The 16,854-nt window shown below is 32.1% G+C and overlaps 1 protein-coding gene across 1 annotated transcript; it reads right to left on the bottom strand.

Annotated features, from left to right (window-relative positions):
* Positions 1–867: 867 nt before the first annotated feature.
* Positions 868–16,069, bottom strand: LOC118053800 (uncharacterized). Its single transcript, XM_035065174.2, has 12 exons — positions 15,655–16,069; positions 14,181–15,557; positions 13,874–14,086; positions 11,231–13,522; positions 6,391–6,597; positions 6,002–6,124; positions 5,840–5,876; positions 5,560–5,692; positions 5,034–5,191; positions 4,411–4,926; positions 3,118–3,250; positions 868–885 (listed from the first exon to the last, which is right to left on the bottom strand). Exons 1-12 carry the CDS (start codon positions 16,067–16,069, stop codon positions 868–870), a joined length of 5,622 nt encoding a protein of 1,873 aa, XP_034921065.2.
* Positions 16,070–16,854: the final 785 nt, after the last annotated feature.

Genomic DNA, 16,854 nt, shown 5'->3' with positions numbered 1-16,854 from the left:
TTTGAAAAATATGATAATAACACTTGTATTTAAAAAAAAAATTATGTAAATATTTATTTAGGGTTCAAAATTAGTTTTATTATTTTTAAATTTTTAGTGCTTACTTCATTACTGCAAATGATTGAATGTAGCGTGGTTTATGCTCATAATAATTATGCAATTTTATTATTCTACTCATTGAATTGCATGTTAATATTTATACAAAATATATTGATCCCATTGAATTATACGCTAAACCATTCTTATTTTCTTCAACAAGGCTTCCTCTCGTATTCCGATAAATTCTTCTATCGAAAGGAGTCCAATTTGTTATCATGACTACAAAGGTTAATGAAAAATCAAATAGTGGCACATGAGTATTCAAAAAAGCAGCTTGTGTATATTTTAAATAACCTTATAAATTTTTAAAATTAATAAATATATAAACCTTAAATAAATAAAAATTATAAATTCCAAATTTGTTATCGTGACGAGAAAGGTCAATGAAAAATCAAATGGTGGCATATAAATATCTAAAAAAAATAGCTTATATGTATCTCGAATAATCCTATAAATTTTAAAATTAATGAAGATATAAGCTTTCTATAAATGAAAATTATTGCATCATGAGTTGAGAATTTTCAAAACTTATTGCCAAGGCAAAAACTTTTGTAACAATCAGGGACTATTACAAATTCAATTTTTTAAAAACAATACAACATAATAGAAGCATATAAAACTCACATCCATCGTGCTTATCCATGTTTAATAAAATTAAATATGTTTTTATCAGTAGATACTTAATTAGCTCTAAGAACAATATAACTGTACTTTAGAATTTGAAAATGGGAATTTTAAGCATGACCTGGAAAACCAAATGTAATCTCATCAAAGCTTGCCACTGCCCTGAAAAACACCATAAATCCAAAGTATCAGATGATGCTCAGTATTAGAGGATTCCTTTTCCCTATTCTTCTATAACTAGCCATTTAACCCGCGCGATGCCGCGGGTCATTTTTTTGTATAAAAAATATTACAAAAAATAATAATTTTTAAAATTTTGGGTTTGTCTGTAAAGTTATTATTAATCAGTTGAATAGCAAAATAAATAAAATAAATAAAAATAATTATGAAAAAATAAAGAAAATATAAAGAAGAAAGATAATTTTGGGAAAAAATTAAAAAAACAAAAACAAAAAACGTGGGGAAAGTTAAAGTTAAAGTTAAATTCTCAATGAATTCGATGTTGAAAAAATAAATTTGATAAAGATAATATTTTAAAAAAAACATGTGGAGGAAACATTGCAGCCAAACAAAAACTATGTGAGGAAAAACGATGTAGCAATTCACAGTGCTTTTTTTTTATTATATATATAAAAAGCTAAAAAGTTAAATTTTCAACCAGCTTAATATAAAAAAAAAACTTAGAAAGACTATTTAAAAAAAAATAAAAAGAGAAGTAAATTTGGGTAAAAGAAATGGGAAAAAAATGTAAAAAAAAAGGAAACAAAAGCGAGAAAATAAACATGCGAGGAAAGCTACAGTGTTTTAAAGAAGAAAAAAAAAAACTAAAATTTCAACCAGTTTAATAGAAAAAAAAGTAAAATCTACAAAAATAATTCTGAAAAAAAAAATGTAAAAAACGATAATTGTGGTAAAAAATATAAAGAAAAAAAAAAAAAAAAAACATATAGGAAAAGCTAATATTGAAAAAATAAATTAGATAAAGATAATTTTTTAAAAAAAATATGTGGGAAAACACTCCAGCAAAACAAAAATTATGTAGGGGAAACACTGTAGCAATCTACATTGTTTTTTTTTTATAAAAAAAAATCACAAAGCTAAAATTCTCAATCAACTCAATATAAAAAAATTAAAATTTACAAAGACCATTTAAAAATAAATAAATAAATCACAAAAAAAAACAATGTATGAGTACATTATAGCAATTCACAATATTTTAAAGAAAAAAAGAAAAAAATTAAATTTTCAACCAGCTCAATACTTAAAAAAAAATTAGTAAAGATAATTTTGAAAAAAAATTTAAAAAAGAAGAAGTGAATTTTGCGTAAAAAAAAAGAAAAAACAAACATGTAAAAAGAATGAAAAAGAAACAAAAGCAGGAAACAAAATGCTCCAGAAAAAAAAAAACAAAAGCAAAAAGAAAAAAAACAGAAAAAAAAACATGTCACAGAAAAAAAAACACAAAAGTAAAAAAAAATAAAACTGCTCCGAAAAAAAAAAAAAAAAAACTACAGCGAGTACTACAGTGAAAATACCACGCGTTTTAGAGTTTTTTAGTTAATAATTGGTCCACCAGAATCGTGACTTCTTTGTTGGGTCCTTTTACAACTCATGCTGTTGGGTCTGAGGCCATTGGTATTCTTGTGAATTTGGATCTTGATTTGCCATCCAAGGCAAATTTGAGGTAGCCTGCAAAGATTTCTTTAATCGTGGATGTGTTGAATGAGGGTTCGATTGAGACCAAGATTAATTGTACGAAATTGATCGAAATGTTGATAGAAAGGAAGGATTGAGGATCGGAAAATGTGTCAAGTTTGAGTGTTTTGGCAGGTATATTGATGCTGGTGAAAGATAAGAGACACCCGAATGGAATATTGGCTGGACTTGGTTTGTTAAATACGATTTGTTCAGATGAGTCTGTCAGGAGCTCAGTTGTGAGCATCGGGGCAGTTCCTCTATTAGTGGAGTTAAAAATTTGTACTTTTTTTTCCTGCACATGTTATATAGGAATAGACAGCATATTCATAAAGTAAGTTGCAAAAGTTAAGCGGAGATCGTTAAATTCAAGTGTAACAAAAGCATCCAGAGGTAAATACTTTAGGTTCTATACATATAGATAGAGAATTGGACGGCAATGAGCGGGAAGTTGCATTAAGAACGCAGAAGATGAAGATGCCCAATCAGGTTGCGATGTTGGATAAGAAAGCATTGATTAACTGAACGTTAATCGTTTTCCTATTGCAGAAAATAAGTGTAATTGTAAGTTATAAATTATGTAAAGCAATAAATATTAAATGTTTTTAAAGATAAATCAGAAATGAGAAATAAATATGTGATTGTTGCCGAGCATGTGAGTTCATAAAGAAAGCAAAGTAATTAGAAGTAGATGCTTACCTTTTCAGGTGATGAAATGGAGAGGTGCTGCTTTTTTGAAAGTTGTGGTGCAGGATTGTCATCATCTTTGCAGAGTTGTTCTTTTGATGAATCTGCAGAATCTTTCAAGTGTCTTGGTTGGGGAAGTTGGGTGCTGAATGATATATTGAAAGGAAGTGCGTAAGGAATGGCAAGTGCAAACAGTATAAATGAAAGGGAAAACAATTTATTTATTAGCAGAAGAAGTGTAAACAATTTATTGAGGTTTCTTTATTGCTGCTGCTGGCAATTTGCCATAACCTTCTTATCAATTATAAATTGATGAAACGTAAATCTCATATCAAGAGGGAAAATAAAGAACTTTCTTATTGTGCAAGCAGGTTCTAAATTGATTAAAAGATAATGAATATTGTGGTTAAGTAGTAACATGTTTAATTAAAAATATTCGTCATCCAATAATTCTAGAACAAAAAAGTGCTTAATAAAATAAAAAGTGTTGGATATAGCAGTGCCAGCAAGAATCAAGTTGAATGCTGTTAAAGGAAATGAGTTGTGGCAAAAACTGTAAAAGAATATCCAGCACATGTATGGTATGATCATGGATAGTTACACGTGTTGTAAACGAAAAATTAATCATCAAGGAACAAAAAAAAAAAGTTGTTCAATATTCTATTAATTTCTCACTGTCTAATAATAAAAGTACAAAATACAATTTAAATACAAATTATTTGATATTTAATTAATACGCAAAAATATATTGCTACTGGGAAAAATAAATCGTGCAGTATAAAGCTGAGAAGTCATAATCCATCAAAGTTAACGAAAAAATCATTGGAAATAAAGCCACTGGACATGAAACTTAAATCTCGTATCAGGAGGGAAAATAAAGCCACTGGAAATGAATGTAGATGAATTATTAGATAGTGGTGTGTGGCAGATCAATATCTTGAAACCAAAAAGGTAAGAATAAAAATAATGATATAGCTTAAAAGGATTCAGCGGGATGAATATTATATTAGGGAATGCATATTAGTTTGGCAGGCACTAAAACATCACTCTGTGACCATTGTGATATCAAAATAATATATTAAGAATGAAAGGGAAGACTATTTATAAAGCTGTAGATCAGTTAAGGAAAAATTGTTAAAGGAATGCATATGATGGAAATGAGATATTGGATTCGGCCGGTGTGTTATCTTTGCACTGGGAAATAAGAAATCAAGATTTATGATGACTGAAGCGCCAGCGTGCAGGATGATAAATTGCTGGTATAATACATGAATTATTTGTTATGTGCAGGGAAGCAAAACAAACCTGTCGTGTGGCTCAGCATCATTGAAGGTTAGTGCTCTTTTTGACTGGCGATGGTAGCTGTGATGGAATGTGTCTATTTGTGGAGAGGTGTGCTGCTGTGAAGCTGGAGTGTGAATTTGGGATTGATCTACATTCAAGGGATCCGCAGGGTTCGATGTAGGAGGGATGAAAGTCACGGAAGTTCCAGCAGCAGAGGTTATTGAGGCTGTTGTGCCAACATTTTTAATGGGGCTAGCTGGGCTGACAGATGCTTCAGCTGGAATGTCATCGAAGATGTTGCAAATATATATTTCACATCTGCTGAGAAGAGATTTGTATGCTCCAAATCGAAGCTGAAATATTTTTGTTTTGTTTAATTTCTCAATCATTTGAGGTGGAACAATAAATGGGTCAGTGAATTTTTTGTCGAACACCAAATGATGAGCTGAAGCATTGAAAAAATATTCAGTTGTCTTGCCAGAGAGAAGAAAGTTGGTGACATCTTGACCATCGCTGACGATGCAATTAATTCTGAACCTAAAAGATATGAAAAAGAGCTTCGGTTAATAACGCAATAAAAGCATGGGTTAATATATGTTTCAGCTGAAAACGCAAGTATGTTTTGATATGCATATCAGTTGAACCATGGGGTTGGTGCAGAGGTTGGATAGTCATGCTCCATGCATCGCAAATTATTAGGGAGTCCAGAGAGTGGCTTGTTGCAATCTGGACAGCTTTGACACCACCATCCCTTGAAGAGATCATAGTCAACTATGAAAGCTTTGCATGTAAATCTTTCATTCTGCAGGTGTCATTTAAAGTAGAAAGTCATACAATTTTTTTTGATAAAAATGAAGGTGATGCAGTCTTGCTGATTGTTAATAGTAGTGTAATTATAACAATAGGATTTAGTTGTAATATTTGGAAATTGAATGAATAGAAACGGGCTGCCAGAACAATAACGATGAAAGCTTGTCCTTGCAGTAGAGTCCTGAGAAGAAGTTTTTCCTGCTTTTTTGTTAAGCAATAAATCAACAATATGCGGCAACCAGCTACTTTGCATATGCAAGATGGCACTAAGTCATTCATAAGCAAATTTTCTTGTAGAAATAATTGAACAGTCCTGTTTTGTTTGCAATAAGTAATATTTCAAAATAACATAATAGATACCTTGTGTTCGAATGGGTCCATACAGAGGATCTCTCTTATTATCCTTCTATTTTCATTTATTTGAGCTTGTAATGACAGAACAGCTCCTGATGATGGAGGCAACTGGTGCAAGTCAACAGGCATTTGAGCATAGCTACGTAAAGATAAAGAAAAAGGTGTTTAGAATTAATTTAAACATCAATATGTAAATTGGATTTTAACAAATGTAAAAGGTTCGAAGAATATAGAAATTTACTAATGTTTGTATGCTAATAACTCTGGTATGTTCGGGTTAAAATACCAAAGTGAAGCCGCAGTGCCAATTAGATTTGCAGATCCTACAAAAAAAAAATAATAAATACATATTTATTGGTGTATATTTAATGGTAAGAGGTTATGAAATATGAACTGAAAAGTTAATAAAATTGAATGATGGCAGCCTTGATTATAGAAGCAAGAATACCTCTAAATTCAGAGACACGAAAACCAGCAAAAGCAACGATAATTGGAGAATCCTGTTCTGTCAAAGAAGCGTCGTCAAAGCTTCGAGCAATGTCACCCCATAAAGTAATACGAAGCTCCTCGCCTCTAAATAAAATAAAAGTATATTACACTAATGCTAGAAGGAATTCAATATAATAAATAATTTTAATTTATTACTAACCGTATATTTTCAATGATGAACTCTCTTTTATCTTCAAGTGTTTGGCCCCAAACTAAAATTTTTTCAATTGGTTGTATTCCTTTCAGCCTACCAAGAACATCTATATAAATAATTGAATAATTGTGTTAGTGTAATAAAAAAACTACATATTATATAGTTGGGTACATAAGGTTAAGAATGAAGAATACCTGTGAGAAGTCTTGATCCTTTTTCTTTGTTAAGGACATGTGCAAAATCTGTGAAATTAAAGTAATATCGTGGAATCGAAAGTGGGAGAGAATTGAGGCGATTGACCTTGGTGTCAGACTTAAGATCAATAACAGCTTCATGACCAACAACAGCATTCATGTATCGATTTTCAAAAGTGTAGAAGTTTTTGACTTCATAATATTCACCTTCAGTAATGATTGAAGAAAAATGTGCAACATCTCTAGATTTGGCTGATCCTTGTATTGCACCACCCTTGTTCATCAAAATAAGGCAAATAATTTGTGTTGATGGATAACGGTAAGGTTAAAATATGCAGAATGATGGATGAGGAGAAAAAGTAAACCTGAGCATGCTAAAATTATAGTGTCTAGTTTTGAGGTCTGATTTATAAAATCATTGTTTCATATAATATTAGAAAAAACTTAAGATGTTTTTCGTATTGCACTATGTTCTATCTGTAAATCTAGTTGAATGGCTTAGCTGCATAATTGTAGTTCCATAAGAATTTCAAACTATTATTGTTAATCAATGAATTATTCTTAGCATTTGTACATAGGTATGGTTAGTTTATTAAGTTTGGAAAGACTATAGAAATAATAAAAGTATTTGTGCGGCGATAAATAAATGGAGCAAACTTGGTAGTAGATTATATAAGTATTTGAATATAAGGATGGTCAGGGATTGATTATATTTCTATTATACAACAATTTAATACTTTGATTGCTCTTAAAAGTTACGGATGAAAAAGAAAAGAATGCATGTAGAGGCAAGAATTTGAACAAAATAATAATAAAGTCATATTAGTAGATATGTTCCATACCTCACGATCAACAAATAGACAATTGAAGTTTGTTGCTTGTCCATTTTGTTTTGGAATCCAAACACGACATACTCGAGCTCGGATTAAAGGGTAGAAAACATATTTTTTAATGTTGTGCAAATGAATAGCCATTACTCTGCACAAAAACAAAAGCAAGTAAAAATTGAACAAATGAGTCAATAATTAAACATGAGATTAAAATATAAAGACAACAGTAAATCCAAATTGAATTTAAATCTGAAAATATAAATATAATATGGCAGAAAAGTGTCATCATAAAATCTTAAATCTTATTTATTTGCATGAAATGTTAGTCAGATTATTAATACATGTGTATTGCAATTGATTATTTCTATACATGTATGGCAGAGCTGAAATTAGTATATGAAACAAATTAATGGTTAGGAACAACAAAAATCAAGAATTAGTTTAATAGATGTTTTATATTGTGTTCTGAAATGATTTGTATAGCCACGCATTATAAATAGTGATAGCATTTCTCGTACAGAGATGTTAAAATATTGGAGAAAAGCTTGGTTAAAATTTTATATTTGCAGTCGAATTATGAGCTTAATCAATCTGAAATTAAGTTGATTTAAATAACTTTATATGCATGATGTATAGAAATATAAATAAATTTGTTGAGATATTTTAGAGTTGTAGATAAAATTATTACTTAAATCTCATCTAACACAATAGAAATTATAGCATAGAAAAAATTAGCTGTCTGGGTATGGGAGAAATCTAAACATGCAACAGGTACTCTTTCGGCACCTCCAAGTGACAACCTTTCCAGGCATTACATTTGTTGACAGAAAAAAAACATCAGACGACTTTCTTCCTCCATTCGCAGACATTAACGGGAACACACAATTCTTCCTTAATCAAACCCATTCTCTTAATTTCCTGCTACCCTCTATAGTTCTAACTTCCTTGGCAAAGCGAAGAAAGAGTTCCAATGCTGGGAAGGAATTTTTGTCCTTAAGGATAGATGATCCATTCAGGATAATCTAGAAGAAGCTTGTAATGTTAGGAATACTCTGGAAAGTTAACTTTCAGGGTGTTCCTCAATTGTCTTTTTGGAGCAATAGGAGGTTTGATTTGTGGTTAGGATTTTGGTATTTCAAGTGTTCAATAATCTAATTAATAAAAAATGAACAATGATTTGCACTGGTTTTTGTTTTGTTTATTGTGAATGAATAATTAATTGGAGGAATTCGAGGTTAGCTGATAAGAGGATCGAAGATTGGAAGCAGGTTTTTTCTTTAGTTTTGTGCTGACTTACGATCCACATTTTGTTGATGACATGTTAATTAAATGTAAGTTACTGTGCTGAGAGTTTTTTTTTTGCAGCCATCTAGTTGTGTGTAGTGATAGAGAAAATTGAAGAATTCAATCATTCATAGTTTGATTCCTCTGTTATCCCTGTTTTTACTATTGCTGTGTTTATTATTTACTTGCTTTATATCTGAACATAGTTTCCAAAGGACTATAAGATTCACTCACCTAATCAGATAGTTGTATGAAGTGCAGCTATGATGTTATGTTGTAGCAATATTGCAGCTCTCAAGTTTTTGCTGGGACTGGAATCAACTTACGTATGATGTATTTTTTATCAGTTAGTATTTTTGCAATTTATATTGTGAAGAAAAGCTTGTCCTTTATCTTGTTGCAATTTTTTTTTTATTTGTGGTTGTCTCTTGTTGCATTATTGTCATTCTTGCATTTGAACATAGAAGGACGCATATGATAATTTTTTACTGATATTTAAATTTTCTTGAGGTCTATTTTAAACTAATATTCTGATTCAATTAATTGCACAAAATTTTGAATATATGTGGTAATTGCAGGATGTTACTGTGAAAATTCTCATGGAGCAAGATTTCCATGCTGAATGCTTTAAGTAATTATCATTTTTATAAATAAAAAATATCGAACACAAATATGATAATTAGAATGTCAAGATTTTAGGAAAAAATGCTAAGAGTTATAAGGAAAAGTGGAGTAACAGAGAAGCGAAATTGTATAACATAACAGTGAAAAATAAGTTTACAGCAGCTGTTGAATAAAGAAAAGCAGAGAAGTTACGGTGTGATGAAGGGTAAAAAGTTATTTAATGAATTGTGTTGAGAACACACAGTATTTACGGGGAAGAACTCATGTTATAAAGAAAGGAATATGCAGAAAACCCATGGAGTTTTGTTTTGCAAAAATTAGCTGGCAAAAACCACTATGATTATATATATACAATATGACGTTATTGAATTTAAATTTATTTTTAAAAAACAATGTGGGATCTTGCTTTATAAAGAATGAGATTGGAGATGAGTGATAAACAAATTATAACAACAGCAAGATGGAGAGTTGAGGATTTAATGATAACTAATTATGAATATATTTGCACGGGGAAGAACGAACAATACGCTCTTTATGTAAACAAAACAGCAAATAATCAAAACGGAAAGGCAAGCATGTGTGTATAATGATGGGAATGTCGTATTTATTTAATGCAGTATTAAGAAGACTGCGTGGCTTCACTTTATTTAAATGGAACCTGAAGGTATTCAATGCATTATTAAAATGAGTGGCTGGTTTGATCTTTTCTAAATGAAACTTGAAGATCTTTAAGTGTATTGTCTATTTTGATGTGTTTTTAATAATTTTAAAGGTGATGAGATGTGAGATAATTTATTATTCATTCCAAGTTTATAAATTTTATAGAAGGAAAAGAAAAGGTAATTACAGAGAAAGAAAAAATGACACTATAATTTCTCAAAGTATCTAAGACATTCTTATACATTAAATAGAAAGAATTGTGTTGATAGAAATATGGTTTTATATGAAAACAGAAAGAAATAACCCTCATTGATTAAGTGGTCTTTTAGACTAATTTTTTCAACATTTTGTGTGGGCTTTTATTACATGAAAAAAAGAGAAAAAACGTTCACTTATTCAATTTTTTTGGGAACATAAAGACTGTGAATAGGGAAAGAAGAGTTTAAATGGACATTAAAATCATGAAACTAATTTTTTATTGACGTATTCTTTGATTTCAAATTTTGCAAGGACATTAGAGAAAAGAGATAAAATGGAATTCCATAATGGAACATCATTAATGAAAGCTAAATGCTAAGGTAAGTAAAAGATGACCATCACTAATGAGACGGTGTTGATATTATTTCACTTTTTGTTCATATGATTTTATCAAGTGGCTTTCTAGGTTTAAAGGAGGTAGTTTTTACTAAAGGAAGAAGATGGTGGATTTAATAGATTTGTGATTTTAATTTTATATTTATGCCACCGTTCTTTCAAGTGACTTTTAGAGAAAGTTTATGAAGTCTACGGCTACTAATCTATAGGTCCATCATGGCTATCATGTTTTGTTGATGATGTTTTAATTTTTAGTGGAGAATTGAAAGATAGCGCAGCCATCACAAACACCATATGCATAGTTTCTAAATATTTATTTCATAAGTTAAAATTCTTGTCAAATATAGTTAATCAAGGGATCGAGATGTTTCTATGTAGTATGAACAACAAATCTTATAACATGAGAAATAAATAGATTGGATTGTCAAAATAAGATTTGTGATCTGGAAATCTAAAAAAGATTGGATTGTTGTTTGTAGGTAGCGATATTGACAAAATGTATCAAATGTGCATTGCATGGACTAAGGGTTGTGAAGCAAAAAATTACTTACATGAAACAGCAAAGGCAGGGAGGAAAGGCGTTGATTCAAAGCAGAAAAAGAAATAGCAGACGAAGTGAGAGACTACCCTGAAAAAAGCATGGAAAAACTTTATGAAAAATAGAGGAGCATGAGAAATTATTGTTTGCATGCAGCAAAAAACAAAAGAAGCAAAAACTTAAATATATTATAGTTAAAATGGAACTAAACATGATTTTTTTTAATGTTGCAAGAAGACTCATAGATGTTCAAGTTTGTGATTAGAAAATTTGAACGTACAAAAGATATAACAATGAATACAAATATTACCTTTTGGTAATAATTGAATGACATCTTTGTAAACAATGTTTCTCGCATAACATGATGGATTTCCTTCATGATCGAAGGAGATGATTCTAAGTCCATTCTTTGATGTAACTCTTGATAAAGCAACATATAATTGGCCATGACTGAAAACTTGTTCTTTCAAGAAGACACCAACAATCTTAAGTGATTGTCCTTGGCTTTTATTAATAGTCATAGCATAGCAAGGCCTAATAGGAAATTGTCTCCGTTTGATTGTGAAGGGGCATTTTTTATCATTAATTGGAAAGACAATTCGTGGAATAAATACTCGATCTCCAATGTTAGAACCGGTAATAATCTGGGCTTCAATAATTCGTTCGGCAAGTTGTGTAACAATAAGCCTTGTTCCATTACACAAACCAGCAGATGGACTAAGGTTTCGAAGCAACATAATTGGTGTGCCAATTTTTAAAGAAATATTGTGTTGGGGCACACCGTTAAAGTCAAGCTGGTTGATAAATTCAATTGGGTACAATAAATCAATGTTGTCAATATCACCAGAAGTTGTTTGGATAGAATCACAACTAAGAAAGTTGTATTTCTGACCAGGTATAATATCAAGGATAAAATTGTTAATCTCAGAAACAGTTAGGTTCTTCGGTGTAACAATTGCTCTGTCTTTAAAATAGAATGGATCAAGATGAGCCTGTTCAATGTCAGGATATATGGCAGAGACAATAGCTGCAATTGGAGAATCAGTGACTTGAACTTGAAGCTCAGATGGGATTTTGATAAATGATGCATCATGATCATCCGAAACAGCCAAATCACATATCTGTCCATCACCAACTAAAAGGATCCACTCTGCAAACTGTCTAAGTTCATCCTTTTGACTTGGGTTTAAACCATTAGCTGATAGTCGCATATTTTCATTCAAAGTGAGGAATGTGAATGCAGACCAAAGCAATGAGGTAGTAAAAGAAGCATTAATTATTTCTTCTTTTGTCCCTCCAGGTATAACAGGAAGAATTTGTCGGAAATCTCCACCTAATAAGACAGACTTGCCACCAAATGGATTGTTAAGTTTAAGAATATCTCGTAGTGACCTGTCCAAAGCTTCGAAACAGTATCTATTATTCATTGGAGCCTCATCCCAAACAATGAGTGATGTCATCTCGAGTAGTCGTGAAAGGTGAGTGTTGTGTTTAATCTCGCATGTTGAACTCTCATTAACTTCTAATGGAATTTTAAATCTAGAATGGGCTGTTCGCCCTCCAGGTAACAGAAGAGAAGCTATTCCAGATGAGGCAACAGCAAGAACAATTAAACCTTCAGATCTAACCCGATTAATAATTGTATGCCATAAAAAAGTCTTTCTTGTTCCACCATGACCATGAACAAATATGAGTGCTTGTCTTTTTTGTAGTATAGATGTAATAACAGAATCATAAATGTTTCTTTGAGATGGATTAAGAAGTGGCATAGCCAATGAATGGTTATTTCTAAGCTCAGCAAGATCATAGTCAAGCTCTTCCCTTAAAAGTTTGTTCCTGACTTCATCCATCAATCGACCATTTGGCATTGGAAGTTTATGATCTTCTAATGATGTCCCGGAAGCATTGAAAAGTTGTTCAAGTTCATATAGCACATAGTTCTTAAGTTCGTCATTAGATAAACGAACGTTCAACATTGAAAAAGAAGATCTCAAATGATATTCAATATCATCATGCATAGAGTGCCAAAAGTGATCGAGAAGACTATTTGGATCAGCAACCTCGCAAAACATAATAATATTAACAAAAAGTTGCCTTAGCTGCGGAGAAGAAGCTGTTGGAATAGCCTCACTAAATGCATCTGACCATTCTTTATCATCTCCTAACAGTCCCAAAGCCTTGCATGCAAGTTGAAAAGTCGGAAACATTGTACCAGAGATTTGCCGCAAGTCTTCAAAGCTCTTAGCTCCTCTAACATGATTAAGTAACATTCTGAGAAAATACAATTCCCCAGCTGCAGGATGGACATACACAATGCGACCAAGGGAAAATCCACGTGATCTAATAATCCATTCTTTTTGTTTAGCATCCCAAACATACTTGCTTGGAAACTGTGAGTAAAATAGATCTCGTGCATCGACATCAACTCTGTTGCGCTCAAACCACTCTGTGAGCATTGTCTTATGAATGCCAGGTCTTCTAAGAACTGATGATAAGGATTGATTACCTGAAAAAAACACATGGTGTTGCAATGGCAGATGGACTTGAAGTCTTTCAACAGCTGGGTTCCTTGAATGGATTGGGAACTGGAATAACCGCCATACTGCTTCATATGGACAAATGAACCTACAGTTTAGATAAGCTTGTATTTCATCATCAGTATCTTTTTTCATAACCATTCTGCATCGATCAGCTCCTTTGCTAACATACTTAAAAAGATACTTGATAAGCAGAGATTGAGAACAAATTTCAACATTAATGTGTGCATTGTATCGAAGTAAAAGCTCTTTGTTGTACGGGACAACATGACAATTTGATAGGGAAATGCCATTTTTTACAATGTGACTCATAAGCTGCATGCGTCGTTTATAGTAAACAAAGCCATTCTCACCGAAGATGGTTGCATCTTTGTTTTTTTTTGGAAACTGTTTGGAACATTTATTTTTTTCCATACATTGAGCCTTTGGATTTGCAGCGCCGCATGGACCATGCATCATAAATTTTGAAACTATATCATAGCAAATAGGATCTTGATGCCTATCAGGTATTTCAGCTGAAATAATAGAGTCAACATCCTCAGGTGAATGAAATTTGAATTCTGGAGCTAGCCAAACTAACAAATGAGTATGCGGCAAACCTCTTTTCTGAAACTCTACAGCGCAAACATCTAAAAAGAGAAAAGGCACGTAAAGAAGTAAAAACAGATGTTTGTAGAAGGATAAAAATAGAAACTTGAAATTTAAGAAATAAAATAGAAATACCAGCAATTGTCCGCCCGAAAGGTTTTCCGGATTTGATGAATGACATCATATCAATTAGCTTGGAATGAAACACCCTTGATATGATGTCAGGTTTGTCCTCAGGCTGATAGCTTCTTGTTTTTTTAATTTCTCGGCGAATTTCAGGCCAATTAACATTGCAGGTAAATGTGATAAAAAGATCAGGATTTCCATAACATCTACATATGGCCATAGCATCTTGGTAATTATTAACCATATACCGAGGGCTTCCTGTTAAAGATGATGGAAGTATAATTTTCCCTGTAGTTGATCCATCAATATCACCTCTAGTGATAGCATCATGTATTCCTTTGTAATGCTCACTTCTAAGATTTTCTTGGTTTGCACGTATAAAATCCAAACGTTCTTCCTCAACATTAACAAATGCATCCACTAAAAATTGCTGGTACAATCGTCCACCTTTTATGAGAGTGCTTTCTTGTTTTTCTCTTTCATGAATGAAATAAGCATAATAGGCTCTCATTGAAACCTTTTGCCTTCTTTTAGGTGGTTGCTGCTGTTGATGAGCTAATGGAATATCATTGTGAAAACCATCTTCACCATATGGAAAAAGAAGTGGATAATGAAGGGACATAAATTTTGGATGAAGCTTTGAGATCCTCTGAAGTGTCCCAGATAAACTTTCAATAATTATGTCTCGATCAGATCGACAATGACCAATGTCTCCAACCACTAAACCACCAATGTCATTTAAAGAAGGATCATCGTATTGCCTTGAGTCATCATCTCTTTTACCAATTAACCGAAGCTTGAATTCTGGAACCTCGACATCCCCAAACCTTTGTCTAGCATGACGGAACAAACGAACCAATTGATTAGATGAATCAAGCATATTGATTAGACCAACAACAATTTGACTATCCAACATTGATTGAAAATTTTCATTGCAGAATGGTTGCAGCCGGTTAGAAACCTCATTATCTGTATCGAAAATATAAAGTTGTGCAAACTTGGGGTCTTTATTATCCATGGGAAGAAGAGAACCCATAAGATGGTGGCAATATCCATTGACCTTAAAAACATAAGATCCAGGCCGAGAATTAACAGAATGATCCACCACAGCGCCCATGGACGTGAAAGCGAACATTGAGTTATAAGCACGAATTTCACGCCGAAACTTTTTGGACGATGAACCATTGTTTGGGTTAAGAAGGTTATCAAGATAATTAGGTGTTTCTTGTGGAGCAGGAAGCACCACCTTCCCATTATTACAACAAAGTGTAAAGTATGGGTTTGTTTTGGCTGAACGGGCTAAGCGTTCTTGCAACCAAAAAAGAGCGTTGCAATGGCTACACTTGTATGTTTTATCCCCAAAATCAATGTATTCAATTAAATAACCTGTAAAAAATAAAGCTAAGAGACTTGAATGAATGGTATAAAAAAGGCATTCATAAATAAAAGGAAAATAGCTACAAAAGGTACATGATTGAATTACATACGCCTTTTTTTTTCTGATATGATGCCTGGCCTATAGTAGATTGATGATTAAGGGTTTCCTCAGAGAATCCTTCAGATTCATGATTTGAAACTATATCATCACAGTGAAGTGAAGCAAGGGCGGTAGATTGTGGAGGATTGGATAGACTTGCTGCATTAATTTCATTACTTTCAGTTTGCACTATGTTCCTTGATAAGGAGAAGGCGGTTTGTATATCTATGTGCTGGCGTGAACAAACCAAAGTGCCAACCCCTTGAGTATGTTGTGGAGCAGATGGTGTATTTGAAGAGCTTGCGTTATCGGATAGCAAGATTCTATCAACAGGGGTTTCATAGTTATTGAAAAGAAATTGTGAGTATAGAGAAGATGGCACATACTCATCCGGTTGAACATGTCCGTGAGGACTTGCCATGTTGTTGCTCTAAATAAACCATGCAAATAAAACACCAAGGCAAATGAAAGGAAAAAAAAAAACCATGATTAGCACAGGATCATGGCCAAGTGAAGGAAAACACGGGGATAAAGAAAATCCTAATGACATGCACTTTCTAAAGAAACCATGTAAACACAGGGATAAAAAAAAAACATGATGAAATAAAGTATTGGCTAAAGATGAACTGGTTTGCAAGGTGAAGAAATGATATTAAACTGAAATTTATGATATATCATAAGAAATGATGATAGGGTGGGCTTGGCTAAAAACACAACTCGTTGGTTCAGGAAAGGATGAAGATATAACAATTAAAAATCAAGCAATTAAAAAAAGACATTATGTGTTGCTAAATATAGAAATACCATAACTATGATTAAGCATGCAAGGGAATAGAAATGGATAAAGTAAATAAGAGAGAGGCAAAAAAAAAAAACCTGAGAAAATACTGATGATAAATAAAAGGAGTCTCTTCAAAAGACCTGAAAAACAAAGTTAAATTTTAATTAATATATGCAAGCATAAAAATAAACAGACATGGGGCATAAGATTTGGAGAATTAGGCATGAAAGAACAAAAAAAAATAAAAATAAGAGATGAGGCAACATAATCAGGCAAACGAAATTAGTATCACAACTCCGGTAAGTGCTCCAAGAAACACAAAGGAAAAAAGGTAAGAAAACCAGAACAAAATCGTTTAAACTGCAAAGAATAAGAGGAATAATTTCTACAATCTATCACAATCCTGGCAAGTGCTAAAGAAAAAA

The sequence above is a fragment of the Populus alba genome, chromosome 9 (genome assembly GCF_005239225.2).
Source record: "Populus alba chromosome 9, ASM523922v2, whole genome shotgun sequence".
Classification (NCBI taxonomy): domain Eukaryota; kingdom Viridiplantae; phylum Streptophyta; class Magnoliopsida; order Malpighiales; family Salicaceae; genus Populus; species Populus alba.
The sequence above is the reverse complement of the archived record's forward strand: the minus strand, read 5'-3'. Positions and strand labels throughout refer to the sequence as shown.

What these genes read in the sequence shown, in the direction of transcription:
- LOC118053800 (XM_035065174.2), bottom strand. Translation starts at nt 16,069, where the DNA reads ATGGCAAGTCCTCACGGACATGTTCAACCGGATGAGTATGTGCCATCT. An exon ending in TCGTGTCTCTGAATTTAGAG is followed by an intron (nt 5,877 to 6,001) that starts GTATTCTTGCTT and finishes TTTTTTTTGTAG; the next exon opens with GATCTGCAAATCTAATTGGC. An exon ending in GGCACTGCGGCTTCACTTTG is followed by an intron (nt 5,693 to 5,839) that starts GTATTTTAACCC and finishes ATCTTTACGTAG; the next exon opens with CTATGCTCAAATGCCTGTTG.